General features: G+C 38.7%; 1 protein-coding gene across 1 annotated transcript in view; it reads right to left on the bottom strand.

Moving 5' to 3' along the window:
• The window catches only part of Spef2 (sperm flagellar 2), a 158,086-nt gene that overhangs the window by 42,420 nt on the left and 97,952 nt on the right, over positions 1 to 17,714 (bottom strand). The window contains exons 22-26 of the mRNA XM_038321484.1: positions 16,743 to 16,870; positions 16,523 to 16,661; positions 11,185 to 11,322; positions 5,274 to 5,425; positions 523 to 703 (exon numbers count right to left, since the gene is read on the bottom strand). Coding sequence (XP_038177412.1) covers positions 523 to 703; positions 5,274 to 5,425; positions 11,185 to 11,322; positions 16,523 to 16,661; positions 16,743 to 16,870 — 738 coding nt within the window. The remainder of the gene's footprint in view (positions 1 to 522; positions 704 to 5,273; positions 5,426 to 11,184; positions 11,323 to 16,522; positions 16,662 to 16,742; positions 16,871 to 17,714) is intronic.

The raw sequence follows: 17,714 nt of genomic DNA, 5'->3' as shown, positions 1-17,714 counted from the left end.
TTGTGTTTTCTTTCATGACTTTGTAAAGTACTTCCAAGAATTATATTTCACTCATTAAAACTAAAACCAGTAGTATCACATAATAAAAACAAAACAAAACAAAAAAACATTTCAAACAACAAAAAATTATTACAGTTTTGGTTTTTCCAGGAAATAGAAAATCTGGCCATGCTGGACATATCCTTGTCAACACCATCACACCCTCTCATATTGTTTTATCTGACCGTTGCCTTCCTCCTTAACACTCTCTTAACATTTAGGCTTCTGCATTGGCAACCTAGATCAGACCTGAAATGAATCTAAGTATTGTCTCACTTCTTTCATGATTTTAAAGAATGGCTATTATCTCTTAACTTCCTATTTCTTTCAGAAAAAAAAAATCCCCTAGAAATCCCCTTAATAATGATAATTTCTGAAAGCTGTGCCTTTTTATAGTATGACTGTGATTATCATATAAAGGTTGTACTTGTATCATTGTTACCAATCATGCTGACAGGAAATACAACCTCAGGTGCTGCTTACCATGTGGGAGATGGCTAAGGAAGCCTGCTGCCAGGTGTCCATTACTATCTTCTCATCCACCTCAAAGTTAGATTCCAAACCTTCTAATGAGGGATCGATCTTGCCCTTCAGTAACGCTTTCAACTTTGGTTTGATGGTAACATTTTCTGGTGAAACGGATATTCGAGGAACTAGAGGAATTCTTTGGGGAAAGAAAAGCAAACCAAAGAAACATAAGGATTTCATTTAACAGAGTTCTATTTTTGTGACAGTGTTAGTTTGTGCCTTTTTTGTTGTATTGCTGTAATTCAAGTTTCCAAAGTTTTCCTAGAAGAATTATTTAAGGCTATGATTGGAAAATGTTGAATTAATCACATTTATGTGGTCTACAAAATCTTGCTAATAATAGAAAACTCACAGCAAGTAACAAGTCATTTTTCAGATTTAGTTCTCAATAATTAAAAGAGGTAGACTATATAACAGTGATTATGGAGAAAGACCCCCCCAATGTTATTCTTTGTGTCATATTTCCAGGGCACATGCTTCCGATGAGGGTAAAGGAGTATGGGAAAAGTAAACTTAACGGAACTTATTCAAGATGGTCAGTATCACCTGGGCATCCTGACATGAAAGTGGGACTAACGCAAATCTGACTGGGGTTGTTAAACAGAGGTGATGATGCTTGTGGGTTGCCAAGGTGAAGCAGCTTCAGAAGCCCTCCCCTTTCTTACTTATGGATAGTGGGGTTTTCTCTTCGCCAAGTGCTGTGGCTCAACACAAGAGTAAAGTTCTTTCTCCACTTTGACTTAATAGTTCTCCTTCCCTAAGAGGAGATTTTAGAACAGTTTCTGAGAATGTACCTATCATTGGTCTTAGAATCGCAGAGGTTAGTACAAGCATGAAGAAAGACCTAGGGTAGAATGTTTATTGTAATTGGGGTCATCCTCTGGTGACAAAAATTTGTCATCTTAAGGTTGGAGAAGGAATTGGAAAAGAGTAACTTCAAAGACAACCTGTTTGAAATTTAACAGTAGATTCAAGATGAATAGCAGGAATCGATAGCATTTGTTTTTATAGAATCAGGAAGCTTGGGTCTGGAACAGGGATTTAGAAAAACAATTGTGGACTCCAGAAAACAACTAGCTTATTCTTGCTTGGAAACATCACCTGAGATTTCTTGAACTTAACACTTGGATTTTCATGGTGTGTGGGGGTTTGAATGAGAATGGCCCCCATAGGTTCATATATTTGAATGCTTAATCCTCAGTTGGTGAACTGTTTGGGGAAGAATTAGGAGTTGTGGCCTGGGTTGTTGTAGGAGGCGTGGCTTTGTTGGAAGAGGTGTGTCACGGGAGGTGGGCGTTGCGATTTCAAAAACCCATGCCAGGACCAGTGTTTCTCTTACTGCTTGCTTCCTGCAGATCAGGGTGTAAATTTCCCAGCTATTGCTCCAGAGCCAGGCCTGTGTGCTTCCCAACAGTATGATCATGAACTAACCCTCTAAAACTGTAATCAAATGTCTAATTAGATGCTTTCTTTGATAAGAGTTGTTTTGGTCTTAGAATAGCCTCACAGCAATAGAGCAATCAGTATGACCCAGTACTTGGAATTCTGATAATCTAGCATAACTATTAAAGCAATGCTTTGAAAATACACTCACATATTGAATTGTACCTTAATAACCAATTAGTGGTAATTCAAAGCCATTCAAGTTCCAATAAGTTCATGTGAAATATGTGTGTGACCATCTCTAGATACTTCAAACAGCCTAAGACTTTTCTTTGCAGGACAGCAGTCACAGCATCATTTAGAAAAGGACTTTGGGTTATGACCCACTAGTTTTAACTAGGATTATCTATCTGTGTTGCCACAGGTTTGGAATTAGCCACTGGAGTTTGGGGGTCTACTGTGTGTCACACAGCTGAAGACAATGACTGTCCCTCCTCTAGAATCCATCAGTTTCCAATAGTTCAGCAGAAAGATAAGATGTTATAAACTCTCATCTTGCTCATGATTGGCTGTTTACAGGCCCAGTCTTGTTCAGGCTCAGTACAGTCAGCTGCAGCTCCTGTGGAGTTTTGCATGCAACAACTTCTTATATATATTCTAATGGTGATTTTCTTCCAGCCTCTCCCTCCATCCCTTAGATCTCTCTCTCGTGTCTCTTTTAAGAATGCCTTGTACGTTCTTTCCACTCAGTCCTCTGTCGTATTTCCTGAGCCATAGATGACGTGGTATAAATGTCATGTTTGGATTGAGTGCTCATTTATTCTAAGCATCTTGAGTAGACAAGAGTATCTGTACTCACTGGGAGGAGGGAAGAGTAACTATTGTGTGACGGAGATAAGAGAGGTGGAACATGATGCTGATCAGAACTACAAGCATGTGAAATTGTCTACAAAAAAATTGAATCAATACAAACAGAAAAGGGATATGAAAATTAAAACAAAGATGAATATATAATAGCTCCATATTAAAACTATAGGTAGTTATTGATGAAAATGGCCTTAGAATTCACTTACGGGGAAGAAAAGTTCCTGTACTATAGGTAGTTCTGTTACTATTGGGGACATGAAGTTGGGTATGCTACTTGAATTTCTGAGCCTCGCTTTATCTTGAATAATTGTTTATCAACTAATACAACTATTATTTTGAAAATGCATGGCTACCATTATTATTACTATAGGGTTGCTAGAAAAAATGAAGTAGAAAAACTATGTAAAACTGCTGAACACTGTGCTTGTTTGTTTCTATATGTTATTGACTGTGGTTAATTGGTTGGTGAGCTGGTTGGTGCATTGACTGACTGACTGTCTCAAGAGTTTTGCCACAGCAGTGAGGTTGAGACTGGTACAAAGCTGTTCTGTAAAAACTTAGAACTGTCTGTTCTTCTGTGGCCTTATTGTACTAACCAAAATGAATAGCTTCCCCATTATGCCTGGTTTGCTATTATGTGCCAAGAACAGAATGCACTGCCACCCTAGACACTGAAACTTGGTGTCTTCTGGTGATGCTGACGGTTCCTATTGCCTCTGGTATTCATTATTGTTCTAATTTCAATGCTTTCTTAGCAGTTTCTTCAATGTTTTTCTTCTCTTTGGGACAGGAAGATGGTGCATGCTCACCCTTTTGTGCGTTCTTGTGTATCTATGGCATGGTATAAACACAACACTAGATGGAAAAACATAAGAGTGTAAAAGCGGACCCTGGATCATCACATTGCCTATGGGGCAATGCCATATCAAATTATTTTTGGAACAAGGGAGGGATAAACAAACAAAGTGGGGACATGAACTACTCACAGATAAAATATTGCATATAAGCAAGAGTAAATTATTATATATATTCTTCAAAATATATAACAAAATAGGCCACTCTTTTGTAAGTGTTTGAGGACTGGATTTCAGGTGTTTTCATTTCCAGACATAATTCCATATATTTTGCACATCCTATTTCCTGTAATTTTCACAACCTTGCTTTTATAAGAATGGAACTTGAGGCTTATATTGAGATGTAGTGACTTGACAGACAAGCAAGTTATCCTAACCCATTTATATACAGTTCATACAGTTAGTAAGGGACCGACTCAGAATTTAAACTAGACCAATCTGGTTTGAAAATATATTCATTATGCTATGTTTTGTTCATGCAACTCTTACACCTATATTGACTTACACCTATGTTGAGCAAACATCTAGGTAAAGAAGCTTCCTTTAAATATAAAAGGCATAGCTCATGTGCTTGGAGATTTAAACACAACATTCAATTTCTGCACATCATTTTGTAAATCTAGCTTCTGCTTGTACTTCCATCTTCATTTCAAACTTTTATCTTTTTTCATGTTTTGCTTAAGGATGACCAGGAAATACTATTTTCAGTTTCCCTACATTTCAGACTTATTTTCAAATGACACATTTCCTCTTAAATGATTTTGGATTCTATTTCCAAGTGTTTTATCTTAAGTCATATAAAATTAGCAAAACTAGATCTTAGTGTGTAATGGCTGGAAACCACACCATGGGGACCACTACCATTTCCTTTCGCAATGACATCCTCTTCATCACAGCCTTGCAGAGTCTGAGATAATGTCCTTCCTCCCCCAAACTTACCTATTAGATCTATAAAAAAATTACTATGTTTTTATTGCAGGTGATTTATTTGGCTAAAAATGTAATTTGTCTTTATTCTACTACTAAGTTCCTGTTTCTGTTGGCAACAATCTGATGTTAGATTGTTAATATCTTTTATTCTTGTGAGGTCATGATCATATACTATTAGACTTTTACTATTTCTCAATTTCCTTACCTGTAAAAGAAAAATGACAAGCCTTTCCATTTTAATTTACATAATGTCTCTCTCTCCACTCTCTCTTTCTCTCTTAAATACACACAAACACACACACACATCCCCCACCACATATACACACCACACACATGATCTGGTTCTTCTAAGTTTCTAATCCGCACCAGAGGTCTTTGGAGCTGAATATATTTCTGAATACAGAAGTGACATACTGTCTAATATCCACAGCAGAATCCTGCTGTAAACAAAATAGAAAGCACAATATCTCTCCAACCAAAGTAGTAAATATTCACCAGTAATAAGATAAATAATCATATCATGTCAAGTTAATGTGACATCAAAGTTAGAAAAACAGTTCAGCTTTTTGGAACAATTTGGTGTTTCCCTTAATAGAAGCAGGATTTATAATTTAAAAACCACAATTCTGTATGTTCAAAGTAATTACAGTGTAAAACAATAGTCTGCCTTACCTAAGTTGATTTTCTGAAATGTCTTTACTATCAAGCTGAATCAATGGGATCCGAGTAAATTTTTTACTGTCTTCTAGTGGGATTTTGGATTCCATTGCTCTGTAATAATCTTGGAGTAGTCTTTTGGTGTCTTGGAAACGGTTCACTTCTGCCTTTAATACAGAAAGTAGATATCAATACCCAACTAAGAACACATCAATCTGTATGTTGTTCTGTGATATGTATGCATAATGTAAATAAAAATTTTAAAACATGTTGGTTGAAAGTAATTCACTAGAAATAAAGAGCCTTGCTTATTTCTGTCACTAAAGTTTTCATACTTATTTAAGAAAGCAAATGACTTTGTATTCTCTTTACTGAGGGCAATGCCATTTAACCAGATGACAGTTATACAGCTTTTGATGATTACTACTAGAAATTCTTCAATCAATCACTGAAGTGGCTTTGTCCTAGCAATAATTCAGTTGCCCAGGGGATCATAGACGCTATAAGTACAAGAACAGAATGAAACCAACACTAGGTTCTTTCCCTCTGGTACAATACAAACTATTTGTGGAAACAAGACAAACAAGAGCACAAAGTGGAACAATAATTCTCTCAGTACAGTTTCCTGTCTGGCTTAATGTGAACAGGATAGACATAACTCACAGCTTCTCTGGACCTCTCTGCTCCACTCTTGCTGGAGTTGCTGGGAGAGACCTTAAAGGAAGTGGAGCAATTCAGAGGAGTTGGTTGTGAAACAATTAGTAATTGTGCACATGTGCGATCTCCCTGCCTGTGCAGGTTTGCCCTCATGGCACACAGGCACTGGGTATGTGTGCTGTGAGGCCCTAAACAATTTTAAAGCTACAAATGTAGACCCTGGAAATTCAACTGACTCTCTCCCTTTTAAATCATATGGTATGTATGCGCTTCCCTTTGGTGAGGTATGTATTACCCCAGACTTTCCTTTGTTGGTGGGGTTGTGTAAGCAAGCATCTGCAGCCATAAATTATGAGCCTTTTATACAAAGGTGATAAATTATATCTAGTTGGTTGAAGACAGGATTTTTCTTGCTCTCTCATTTTTTAAAAGAACAAAAGCAACCTAGTAATAAAGTCCTGTTCCCCCACCATACCACCCACCCCCACCCTTGCTGAGTGTAGCTTAAGGGTATGAATAAAGGGATTCCCTATCACTTGGGGGGGGGGCTGCTCTTTTTTAAAGGGAAAGGGAAGGAGCAGTGAATCTGGGGAGAAGGGAGGTAATGAGAGGGAAATGGGGGGTAATGGGAGGAGGGGATGCTGCAGTCTGGATTTTTGTATGAGAGAAGAATAAAGAAAAAGAAAAAAATGTTTCTGATCTATCCAGAAATACATCTGCAGTACCATATTCACAGCAGACAATGAAGGGATGCTGCCTTTTGCATGGTAGTGTGTAATAAAAAATAAACAGTGCAGTAAGGTTGTTTTATAGAGAAAATGATTAGACAGATTGTTTCCTGTTTTTACAGTATTAAACTCTTCTAGCTAAAGGACCCAAACAAGAGAAAATTCATCTCCTTACTTTGAATCTATATTATAAAATAAAATTAACATTTATATACTTTTAAAATTATTGGATGTTTCACATTTGAGCACAGTACTTTAAAATGGCCAGGAAACCTATGATTTTTTTTTATCATGAGTTAAAATATCCATACACAGAATAATCTTTAAATAATTAAAGATAATTATTGGTGTCATGTTTCAGTTTGGTAAAACTGCAGGGAAAATTGTTTGACTAAACTATATTCATGGAAACTCACACAATATCATGCTTATAATGAATAAGATACAAATATGTACTTACTAGGTACATACTGAATATTGACAATTAACTTTGGAAAAATGAAGAACAGTGTTGGGGAGTGGTTACAAAAAGCTATTAGCCATTGAATCAGTAAAGTATAGTTTTGGGCAAATAGAGTAAGAAACCTGGAAAGTATTTCTTCTTTAGCTTAGAGCACTAATCACTTGATTTGGGAGAACATAATTTACAGAGCAGGATTTGAAACTGTACTGGGATCTTTTCCCAAGACTTATTACAGTGATTGTTTCATATAAAATATTGAGTCATTTTTTAAGGGGAACAACTTGATTCAAATATAAGCAAATTTGAATAGGATACGACATCATATTCAGAATTTTCCTCTAAGAAAACTAACGGTGATTCCTCTCACATTTATAACGAGTAAATAACCCTCTGCCTGTGACTTCGTTGTTGCTGGAGTTTCAGGCTTTGCTCTTCCTTTTGTGTGGCACTCTGCGTTGAATCTAGGGCCTCCAGCATTCTAAACAAGTACTTTTACCTCATGGTTGGCCCATGTCCCCAGTCTTCTGATTTATTTATTTTTGAGGTGGGATTTTATTACATTTCTGAGACTAACCACAAACTCCCATTTGCCTGTAGGCACTGATCTTGTTCTCCTCCTCCCTCAGCCTCTTGGGTAGGTGCAACTTACAGGTTTGTGAAGCCAGCGCCAGCTAAGCGAAGCTTTTCTAAACTTTACCATGCGGACAACTTGTTGCAAAGGCTGTGCATGGATATCTTGTTGGAATGAATGAGCAAAACTTTCCAAGGTCAAGTTGGTTTAGAAATTCCACATTAATGCACCAAAACGATTTCTTTACCCATGGAGTATCTTAGTTCTTGACTATGTTAGCAGACTTGTCAATCTCCTGAGGTGGGAGTGGGGCAGATAGGTTGCTTAATGTAGCACTTTCCAAAGTCACTTATGTAATTACACCATTTTCTGGATCAGTTTGGAAGGCAATTTTCCAGGGAACCCATTCTGGGAAGCAATTATCTAGCTGTTTGTGGTGAGCCAGAACATGCAACTGAAGTTTTTCTCCAGACTTGTTACCTTTTGTCCTTGACAAACATTAAGGCTCCTGATTTTGAGTTTCTTGGGCAATATATGAGCTGCCTCGACTGTCTAGTATTTGATGGGTAGTCCCATCATCATGTCTTTCTCCATGTGCTGAGATGAAAGCTACTCTTGAGCAGGTCCACCTTTGGGTGCAGAACCTCCAGTACAATGCTGTTGTGATCGTTCACTAGAGTTCTGCTGGAAATTTCTGGCATTTGTGCCCAGCCTGTACTCTGTTGTTCAGTTTTATTTTGTCTGATGTGGGCAATGGCTCAATGTCTCAGGATAAGAACTTCAAATCTATAGATTCATGAACTGTTAGAGTCTTTCCTATTCCACAGGAGTCATTCATGGCTCTGACTCATGAGAGTGACTCATGAAAGTCTGCTGTGCCTTCACTTTTGGATCATAGTTACTTTTTCCATAAGTGTTTGGTAAAGCCTGTTTATAATATTGTCTCTCTACTTGTTCAGACTGATTCCCCAAGTTTCTGCTCAGATGAGTTTAGGCTAGTTGGGTACTTTACTTAATCCTTTGTGTAAACTATGCATGATGGAGCTAAGTGTACTCCTAAATACACTTAATGATATGCTTAACAATGTCTCAGCGTTGTCCTCTGGTAGCAACTCTTTTAAGTCTATATCTTATCTTCATAATCCAGCTTTATAACATGCCTTCATAGTTCTCCTTGTTCTGATATCCTGATTTCTTTAAAACTCCCACTTAGAGATAACAGTTCTTCATTCATAGGGGATGCACTTCAAATCCTTTATTTAATACCTGACTAATGACTTTGTTTCTATGGATTCGTATCTATTTGAGAAAGTCTGAATCAAATACACTGAGAATTAATAATAGACTATGATAACAACTGCTATAACGAAAGTGATATGAACATAGATTCTCTTAAAGAATCTGTTGTGCTATATTTTATTTTTTGGTATCTATATAAGATGACTACAATGGCCATGTCACAAAAAACAACATGAACTGAATCTTTTGGCATCGTGTCAGCATTAGACTCCAATATAAGAGCTACTTGAACAAAAAAAATTTTGAAGACATAGTAGAAGAACTGATAATCTGGATAGCAGATAATAAAAATGGAGAATATACGGTGTTGATGCAATTAAAAAGGGAAAAATTTTCATTCCAAGTCAGATGAAACAGAATAAATTGGTACAAAATGGAACATCAAAAAATTTACCTCAGCCGGGCGGTGGTGGCGCACGCCTTTAATCCCAGCACTCGGGAGGCAGAGGCAGGCGGATCTCTGTGAGTTCGAGGCCAGCCTGGTCTACAAGAGCTAGTTCCAGGACAGGCTCCAAAGCCACAGAGAAACCCTGTCTCGAAAAACCAAAAAAAAAAAAAAAAAAAAAAAAAAAAATTTGCCTCATCATGGCTGACACAAAGCACCGTTTTGAGCTACAGAATATGAGATACAACTTATTCTTAGCCAGATGAGAGTGGATAGTGAGGGTACACCATGAATTTAAGTTGCTATAAACCATGTTTCAATGTGGAAGAAGTTTCAGAAGATCTACAACAGTTAAAAATCAATTCATCGATCAAATTGATGGGAACATCAGTAGGTGAGTTTTATTTTAACAGAAAAGCAAAACAACATCCACCCCCCCACACACACACCTGTGGCCAAGTAAATGTATTTAAAACCATAGAAATGGAAATAGTGAGGTGGGGCTGCTATAATTCCTGAGGCTTCCTGTTAGTCAGGTTTCTGTTGACTTTTCAGACATGCCTTTGGAGCAGGGATTGTCCCTTTGAGTGCTGGAACTACCAGAATGGATGGGTCATTTTTGGAAAGAGAGTTGATGAACTCCTACTTTATCGAAGTTGTAGATATAAGCGGAGATGTTTTATCATCTCTGAAAGTACCTTCTAAGTTAATCAATGATAGATGAGAAGTCCATTCTCCCTCTTAGCTATCCTTCTGTCAACAAAAATTAAGCATAGCTTGATCAAGATAGACTCGATAGTTCCCCGAGCATGAATAATTTTATGCAGACTTCTTCCACATTCTCAGTCCCTGGCCTCCATCAGTACTATAGGAAACTAGTCCATTGTAAACCTCTTTCTCTGTGTTTTTGAAATATACATTTTAAGACAGGCCTTTTTTAAAAATCAGTTTTGTAGCCTAGGAATGTCATCCTCAAGATATGAAAACCGTGTCTGAAGTACAGTTCTTTCTCAAGGAAGATAAGCATTTCAAGGCTCCTATATGAGGGAAGGAAAGTATGTCTTCAGTTGTAAACCTATCTTCTATGGAGAATATAGGAGGAAGTTCAGTTAATAAACACAAATGGGGCTGGAGAGGTGGCTCAGGATTAGGAGAGGGTACCACTCTTTCAGAGGACAATCGTTCCCAGCATCTACATCAGGTGGCTCACAGTTACCCAAAACCCCCACTTTGTGGGATCCAAAGTTTTCTTCTTGTTGTCTACACAGGCAATGTGCAGGTGTTCAAAGCCACACTCACAGATGTACATATAATTTAAAGCTTAGACACTGTAAAAACAAAGACAGCTGATCTCACCCCTCATCCTGCCTCCACCCTTGATCTCTCAAAACCTATCTGTAGGTACTTTGTTTTGAGGAATTTATCAACTAAAGGCTGGTCTGCACTTTTTCTCATTGTCACAGCAGTGGTTGAAATTACGATAGGGCAGCTTTCTTGGGCCACTCTTAAGTGTGAGTCTGATCAACTAATCATCCCAGTTGCAGAGAGTCCCTGCAATCTTGCCAAACATGCATAGGGAAGCAGAAATGGCTAGCAGCTGCTAGCGATGCACTGTCTATGTGGTTGCTTGGCTGGGAGAAAAACAATTTTGTTAGCTAATATGCTTGGTGAGCCAGAATGCATTACCAGGCAGACAATCATACAGCACAGGGTGTTAGAAGCAACATTGTCCTTGAGCAGACCCCTGACATTCCCGAAGGAGTTGTTCCACAAGGAATAAGGCTGCAAAGGGAGTCTGTGTCACTGTGTCTGGCTGCTCCTACCTGCATCAGGGAAAAGAAGTGATTCATTATTATTCCGACAGAGTCCTGTAGCCAGCTCTCGTTAATGATATCAAGCCTCTCCTGCTCTGCCTCCTCCTTCCGGGCATCACAGATGTCCCACAGGCGGTCTCGTAGATCCTGAGTGGAAAGAGAAGCAGCATGAGTGTGCTTGGGAGTCGTGTCTTGTGCAGCTTCAGTGCCCTGCAACTGAGGTCTTTGTTTCCAGAGATGTACCTAAAGGAGTCATGCCTAACATGTTCATGTGTTAGATTCACTTATTAAGATAGCATTCACATCTCTTTTTATCTTGGATTATATGCCCACAGTTATTCATAAATCCATTCCCATCACATTGACATCATGTGTACTAGCTTTTTGTTAATAAACTTGTATGGTTGAAAACCACTTTATGTGAGTTTAAAAAACCTGTGTATTGTTGAAAAATGCATGGTTGCATTTGAACCAAGGCCATTAGTTTGCTAACTATCAGAGATAGGGGATCATTTACCAGAAAAATGTTTGTGTTTAATGGGATGCTCAACAATTCAACAGCACTCCAGACTAAGGACAACAAAAAAGCATATTAGTAGAACAGTATATAACATGATATTTATACATAGTAATTGGCCTATAGTATGAGCATTCGAGAATATTTCATTTGTTTTATAATTTATATCTAAGTATACAAAAATTATAATGTTAAAATTATAGTGGCTTTGTGTATTGTGTTCTTCTCAAACATGCTGTTGACATTTTTGCATTACCCTTTAATGCCTGGGAACAACATTAGGTAGCTCATTACCTTTATTTTTGTAAGCGGACACTGGGAATAGGGAAGGCATTTTCCTTGGGTGAGTTAACGGTGAAGCTAAGATGTGAATCTTTGGGCTCCAGTAATGTGTACAACTATGTTATGCATCAGAATTGGCACTATAGAAAAGAAGAATTCAAGATAGAAAGTGCTTTAGAGGCTTTAGTGGTTTTTATATTGTTTCTAGGCAGATACACCTTATCATTCTGTCTTCATATGTCCATTAATACTTCCCTGGAGAAACAGTTTAATAGGGAGTTTGGCTGCTTGGACATATATATCACTGCTGCCACCTAACATGCTAATCTCTTTGTCATATTTTTCACTGATAACAAGTGATAGCTACGGCTGAGTACCTAGAATCATTGATGGGTGGATAGAATTATACAGTGACAGCAACTAGTGCTTACTTGGTGCTTAGAAATGACTGTCGCTGCATTACACAATCAATGTGTCAAAACCTGATGCGAGGAAAAGGGACAGAAACATCTTAGAGCAGTTTTAAAGTTTCATGTTTTTCAAGATCATCTATGTATAAAATACCAAATTATGGAAGGATAGAGCTCATTTTTCAACCAACATTACCTATACCGCTTTCCAAAAATGGATGTGAAGCTGTGTATGGTGGCGCACACCTTGGGAGGCAGAGGAAGGCAGATTTGAATTTGAGGCTAGCCTGCTCTAGATAGTTCTAAAGACAGTCATGCTTACATAGAGGAACCCTGTCTTGAAAGACCAAAAGAAAAAAAAATGGATGTACATTAGCCTTATCTCAAATCTAGCTTTAACTATTCATAGGCATCGAAGGAAATCAGATTTGCCTTTGGCTTCTCCATGTTCTCTACCATGCACTCCTGCTGCAGATCTACTGTGTAAAAGTCTTACAGTATTTTCAATGAGGTTTCTTAAGTCCAAACATACATGCATGCATGACCACTACTCAGCTTAGATGCCTGATTTGGGGGAATGTTTAAGAATATGTAACAGATGAACACCTTTTAGGTTAAAGTCTTTGGCACCTCCCTATTATCCAGGCCATCGGGCTTCCTTGTCATTTTTGTGAGAGATCAGTCTCTGGTCTTCCTGATCTATCACTTCTCTACATGAGCTTTTAAACCCATAAATCAAGGTTTCATGTCTATATATAAAAGACCCCAGGCCTTAAGTAGTATGGTCTCACACAGTTTCTCTGACCTTATCAGTAGCTGTCTTGTCTATGTTTACTTTTCTTTCTGCTCCCTGAGAGCCTCCACACACATCGACCCCTCCTGGTCTCTCTGCCTCTGGTCCCCTCTCTGACAGCTAAAGCTTTCTCTGCATAAGCATGTGGTTCGCTGCAGTAGTCCTGCCACTCAAATGTCTCTAAGCAGGGTTTCCACATCCACAAGCAAAATCATTACAAAGATGCTTTAACCTATTGCCTGTTTCCTTGATGCCATCATCTCCTGGCTTCAAGCATGGAAATATTTTGGAATCATAGACTTTGTGTTCACCTGCTAAAACCTAGCCCTGTGGACATGATAAATGCTTTATTATTTTTTTTGAACACATGATGGACACTGGAGTAGAGTTTGGCAACATATGTGTTACACAAATGAATATAGAGATATCTTGTATAGAAATTTCCTCCAAGTTGATACATTTGATCTTGGAAGGAAGCTGGTGAAGACTTAGGATATTCTAGGCTATGTGTCCTGCACAGATCATGAATCGCAGCACTTAGGAGGTGGAAGCAGACGGATCTATGTGAGTTTGAAGTCAGTCTGAACTACACAGGGAGTTTTAGACCATATAAAGCTATATAGTGAGATCTTGCCTCAAACAAACTAATTCACTCAAGATATTCTTAAGGGGGGTAGAATATTCCATCCTGTAGAGGAACTCAGCTCTTTAAGAGCCAGGAAATTGATTCTTTCTTTGTAACCACAACTTGCAACCTGCCAACGGAAGAGTTGACTGAGAAAAATGCTTCTTGCTTGCTCCTGATCTAGATATATTGTATGTGCATTATCGGGACGACCATGTTTCTAGTCAGAGAGATGGAAAACACGGTTTTACCTATAATCATTCACTTGAGGAATGGAATGGAACCTTCCTCTGACTCCTCTGCTGTCGGAAAGATTCTGTTGGGATATATAAGCTGTAGAAGAATGTGAGATGGAGGAGGAGGAACAAGGCAATAAAGAAGAAAGCAAAAAAAAAAAAAACAAAACAGAGTGAGGAAATTCTAAAAGAACGCTCATTAAGATTCAGAAAGTAAAGAACCCAGAAGCTTCAGGAAGTCCCTCACACTAAGGTGTCCCAGAGCTCCCCTAAAACAATACAGGCTATTTGCTCTGCTGTTAGATGCCTATCATGGAACAGCAGAACACTACTGCAGAAGACACCACCTTCGTTAGTCACGGGACCTAGAGAGATGAAGTTGTTATTGACCAGGAAAAATTCCTCTTTCAAGCTAGCTCTTGGAGTGCTAAAAGATGCTATGCAGAACGTTGGGGGAAAAATGTCATCAATAACGTTATCCAGCTGTGAACTCCATGTGTTACATTAACACTTGGTGTGGAAAGAAATGCATATGGTATAATAGTGTAACAAACTGAGGTGACCAACTGATTTTTGATTGGAATTAAAGCCCATACTACAGGAGAAGCACATGCCTTGGTCAGACTTATAGTCTGACCAAGAATACCACAGTTAGGGAGTTCGAGGTCACAGGGGTGAACTTACTACTATCATTTTACTTAATGGACATAGTATCAAACAATTAAATTCATGTCTTTCTACCCATAGATTTGTGCAGTTCTCAGATCTCATAAAAAAAAAAAACTCTTGTGCAGTGGCTAGTGGCTAGCATAGAAACTTAAAAATAGACAAAATCCAGAGAATGAGTGACTTTGGGGGTACTCAACCACAAATGGACCATCTATATCACAGCCCCATCTAATAGCTTATGGACTATTGCATTAGAGGTTGTAGAAAAACTCTACGAGCCAGAGGTCAGGAAGGACTGAAACAAATTAGTGTTTTCTGGACGTGACAGAACTTCTGTACTCAAAAGCTCACAGCAGTTGTGGTTGGCTGTGCAATCCCTGCACCAGACCAAGCCAATCAAAATGGAGTGGGGGTTCACAAGCTCCTACCCCAACCTGAGTGTCTATGGACAGTTGATGGCTTCTGGAGGAGGGAGGAGTCTGTTTTCTTTAGGGGTGTGGCTTCTGATCAAGTGCCCATGCTCCAGTGATGGCCCATACCCTGAAGCATACAGACAGTCCAAATTGAAGTTAATAAAAGCAGGTAAGTTAAGAAAGTTAGGGTAGAAGGGCTGGATCTTGATGAGTTAATGAGAGGAGTTGAAGCGAATATAGTCAAAATATGTTTTATGATATTCTCAATGAATAATACACAGTTTTAAGAGAAGTCCTTGAAACTGTCCAGATATATTGGACTACTTTATTCTCAAGCTTATATAAACACTAAGGCCTATTGAAAGCCACTCCCAAATTGGAACAGGCAGATTAGCCATGCAGGCTAAAGGTGGCTCAGACAAGTCAAACTGCCTAGAAGAGGCCGAGAGTGGTTGAGCCACCTGCAAGAGTCACTCTCCAACCTGTCAAGCTGCTTGCAAACTTATGCAGTGAGCTCCAGGTTCCCAGGTAACCATCACACATGCTATGTAAGGTTTCAGTCCAACAACCTTTGGGTCATTTATTCTCTTGTAAGCGACCCTTTGCCAATACTCCTTTAATTAACCAGAGTAAACTCATTAGTTTACCAAGCTGGACTGTGGTGGCATCCTTACTTCTGTTGTGGATTCCCCATCTAGCTATATTTCCTGAGGAATAATGTCCTACAACAAGATCACAATAATATTTGACTCTTAGCAATAAACACATAAGAGAGTTTCAAAGTATCCTTCTTATGATATAAGGGAAAGTTGTCAATTTACACATGGAAGATGAAGGCTGTGAAACTGAATGGGGCTTCTTGTGTACCAGGAGCCATTCCCTAAAACATCAAGGTAACAAACTGGACTCAGGAACTCTCTTGCATACACAAAAATCCACCTGCTTTCCAACTTTTAAGGACAGCACTTGATATAAGAATATGTACAATATGTCACCAGACCTCAAAAGATCTAGTCAAAAGAGGCAAGTATAGTTGCCCTAGTTCTCTTTCTTGATATCAGGCTATGTAACTGAATTCAGGATGGGCATGTAATTCCATGAGGTATGACCACAGGTAGGTGGACCAACAGAAATGGAGAGAGTCTACAAAGCAGGTGCCAGGAATGCTCCTGCAGTGCTGATGTCAGCTCTTCTTCTAAGAAGGGTGCCATGCGTGGATCCTGAACCCAAAAGGAAGAACAGCCAGTCCTTTGTGAAGTTACTAATGACTGGACCAGAGTTGACATTGTTATATTTCTGAGGCTTCCAATCCTGAAGACAGAAATGGGATAAAGTGGGGAGTGTACAGACGAGGAAGTGAAAATGAGATGACCCTGGCGCAGAAGGTCACAGCAGTCCTTACGTTCACTCGTTGGTGTAGTTCGGCCTTGGTTTCCTCATCCTCCCACAGGTCTTCCGGAAAAGAGTTGAAATCAGCCTGCCACTGAGATACAAAATCTTGCTTGTGATCTGGACGCCTGAGAAATGCCTGGAAATTGGTTCTGTAAGTAAGGAAGAGAATGGGATTTATCTTTGTACTACCTAATCATGACACAAATTCTGACCTTGGGGACTTTACTTACCGAGTATCATATAAATAAGAAACGATAGTGTGTTGGTTGTCTCTAAGATATCGAAGTACTGTTTTGATGTGGTTTATGTAGGACTTCTCTATTAGTTCCCAGTAAGGTAGTAAAAATGAAGGTAGTTCCTGTTCAACAGTAAAGCATTGAAATCAGTGCTTAAAAATGCGAAATCTTGTGACTAGCTGAGTCAAAAGAACACTAACCATCAAGATCAAGTACCAATTGCAAGTACTTGGATCACACCTTCTGAAGTGTCTTAGTCCTTATCTGTCTCCAGAAGATAATTCCTGCATGTCTCAGCACAGACATTATTTCTTCCAGAAATCCTCCTTTGACCCTAACAGTTTGCTAAGTTATCCTCAGATCTTCTGAGGCTCTGCCTCAGCATCCTGAACTCAGGTGTTATAATACTGGCAACACAAATTATGTTGTCTGTGCTTTATTCTAGAATACCTGCCCCACTGAGGCAGGCATTTTCTTGGTCAGCACTCTACGGTCTCTCTCTGTATATCACATGGTATATTGGACCTGGAAAGCCCTCAAAGATTATTGAATGAACGAAAGAATTGATTTATTACATTTCATCTCATCTTTGTATGACGTATTAATGATAGACTTGTGAACACGGTTCCAGTTTTTTTTTCCTTGAGATTCATCTACTTCGTACAAGAGTCCATTCCAAGATTTATGTATGGGAGCTTGTATCTGTCTCAATATTAAGGACTTTTATTTTAGTTTTTGTCCTATACAGTGTTATTTCTCTTAAGTGATCCCAAGGTATAAGGTTTGGGTATTTTTGTTCATCACTCCCCACCCAATACCCAATAATGACTATATTTTGTTCCCCTAAACACCTTCTGTTCTGTTTCTCTCACAAACTCAGAACATTTTGAAAATGGATGTGGGGTCTCTCTCCCTGTTTCTCTGTGTGTATTTAAAGTAGCTTCTTGACTGAGTGATACCCATTAC

This window comes from Arvicola amphibius, chromosome 3 (genome assembly GCF_903992535.2).
Source record: "Arvicola amphibius chromosome 3, mArvAmp1.2, whole genome shotgun sequence".
Classification (NCBI taxonomy): Eukaryota; Metazoa; Chordata; class Mammalia; order Rodentia; family Cricetidae; genus Arvicola; species Arvicola amphibius.
The sequence above is the reverse complement of the archived record's forward strand: the minus strand, read 5'-3'. Positions and strand labels throughout refer to the sequence as shown.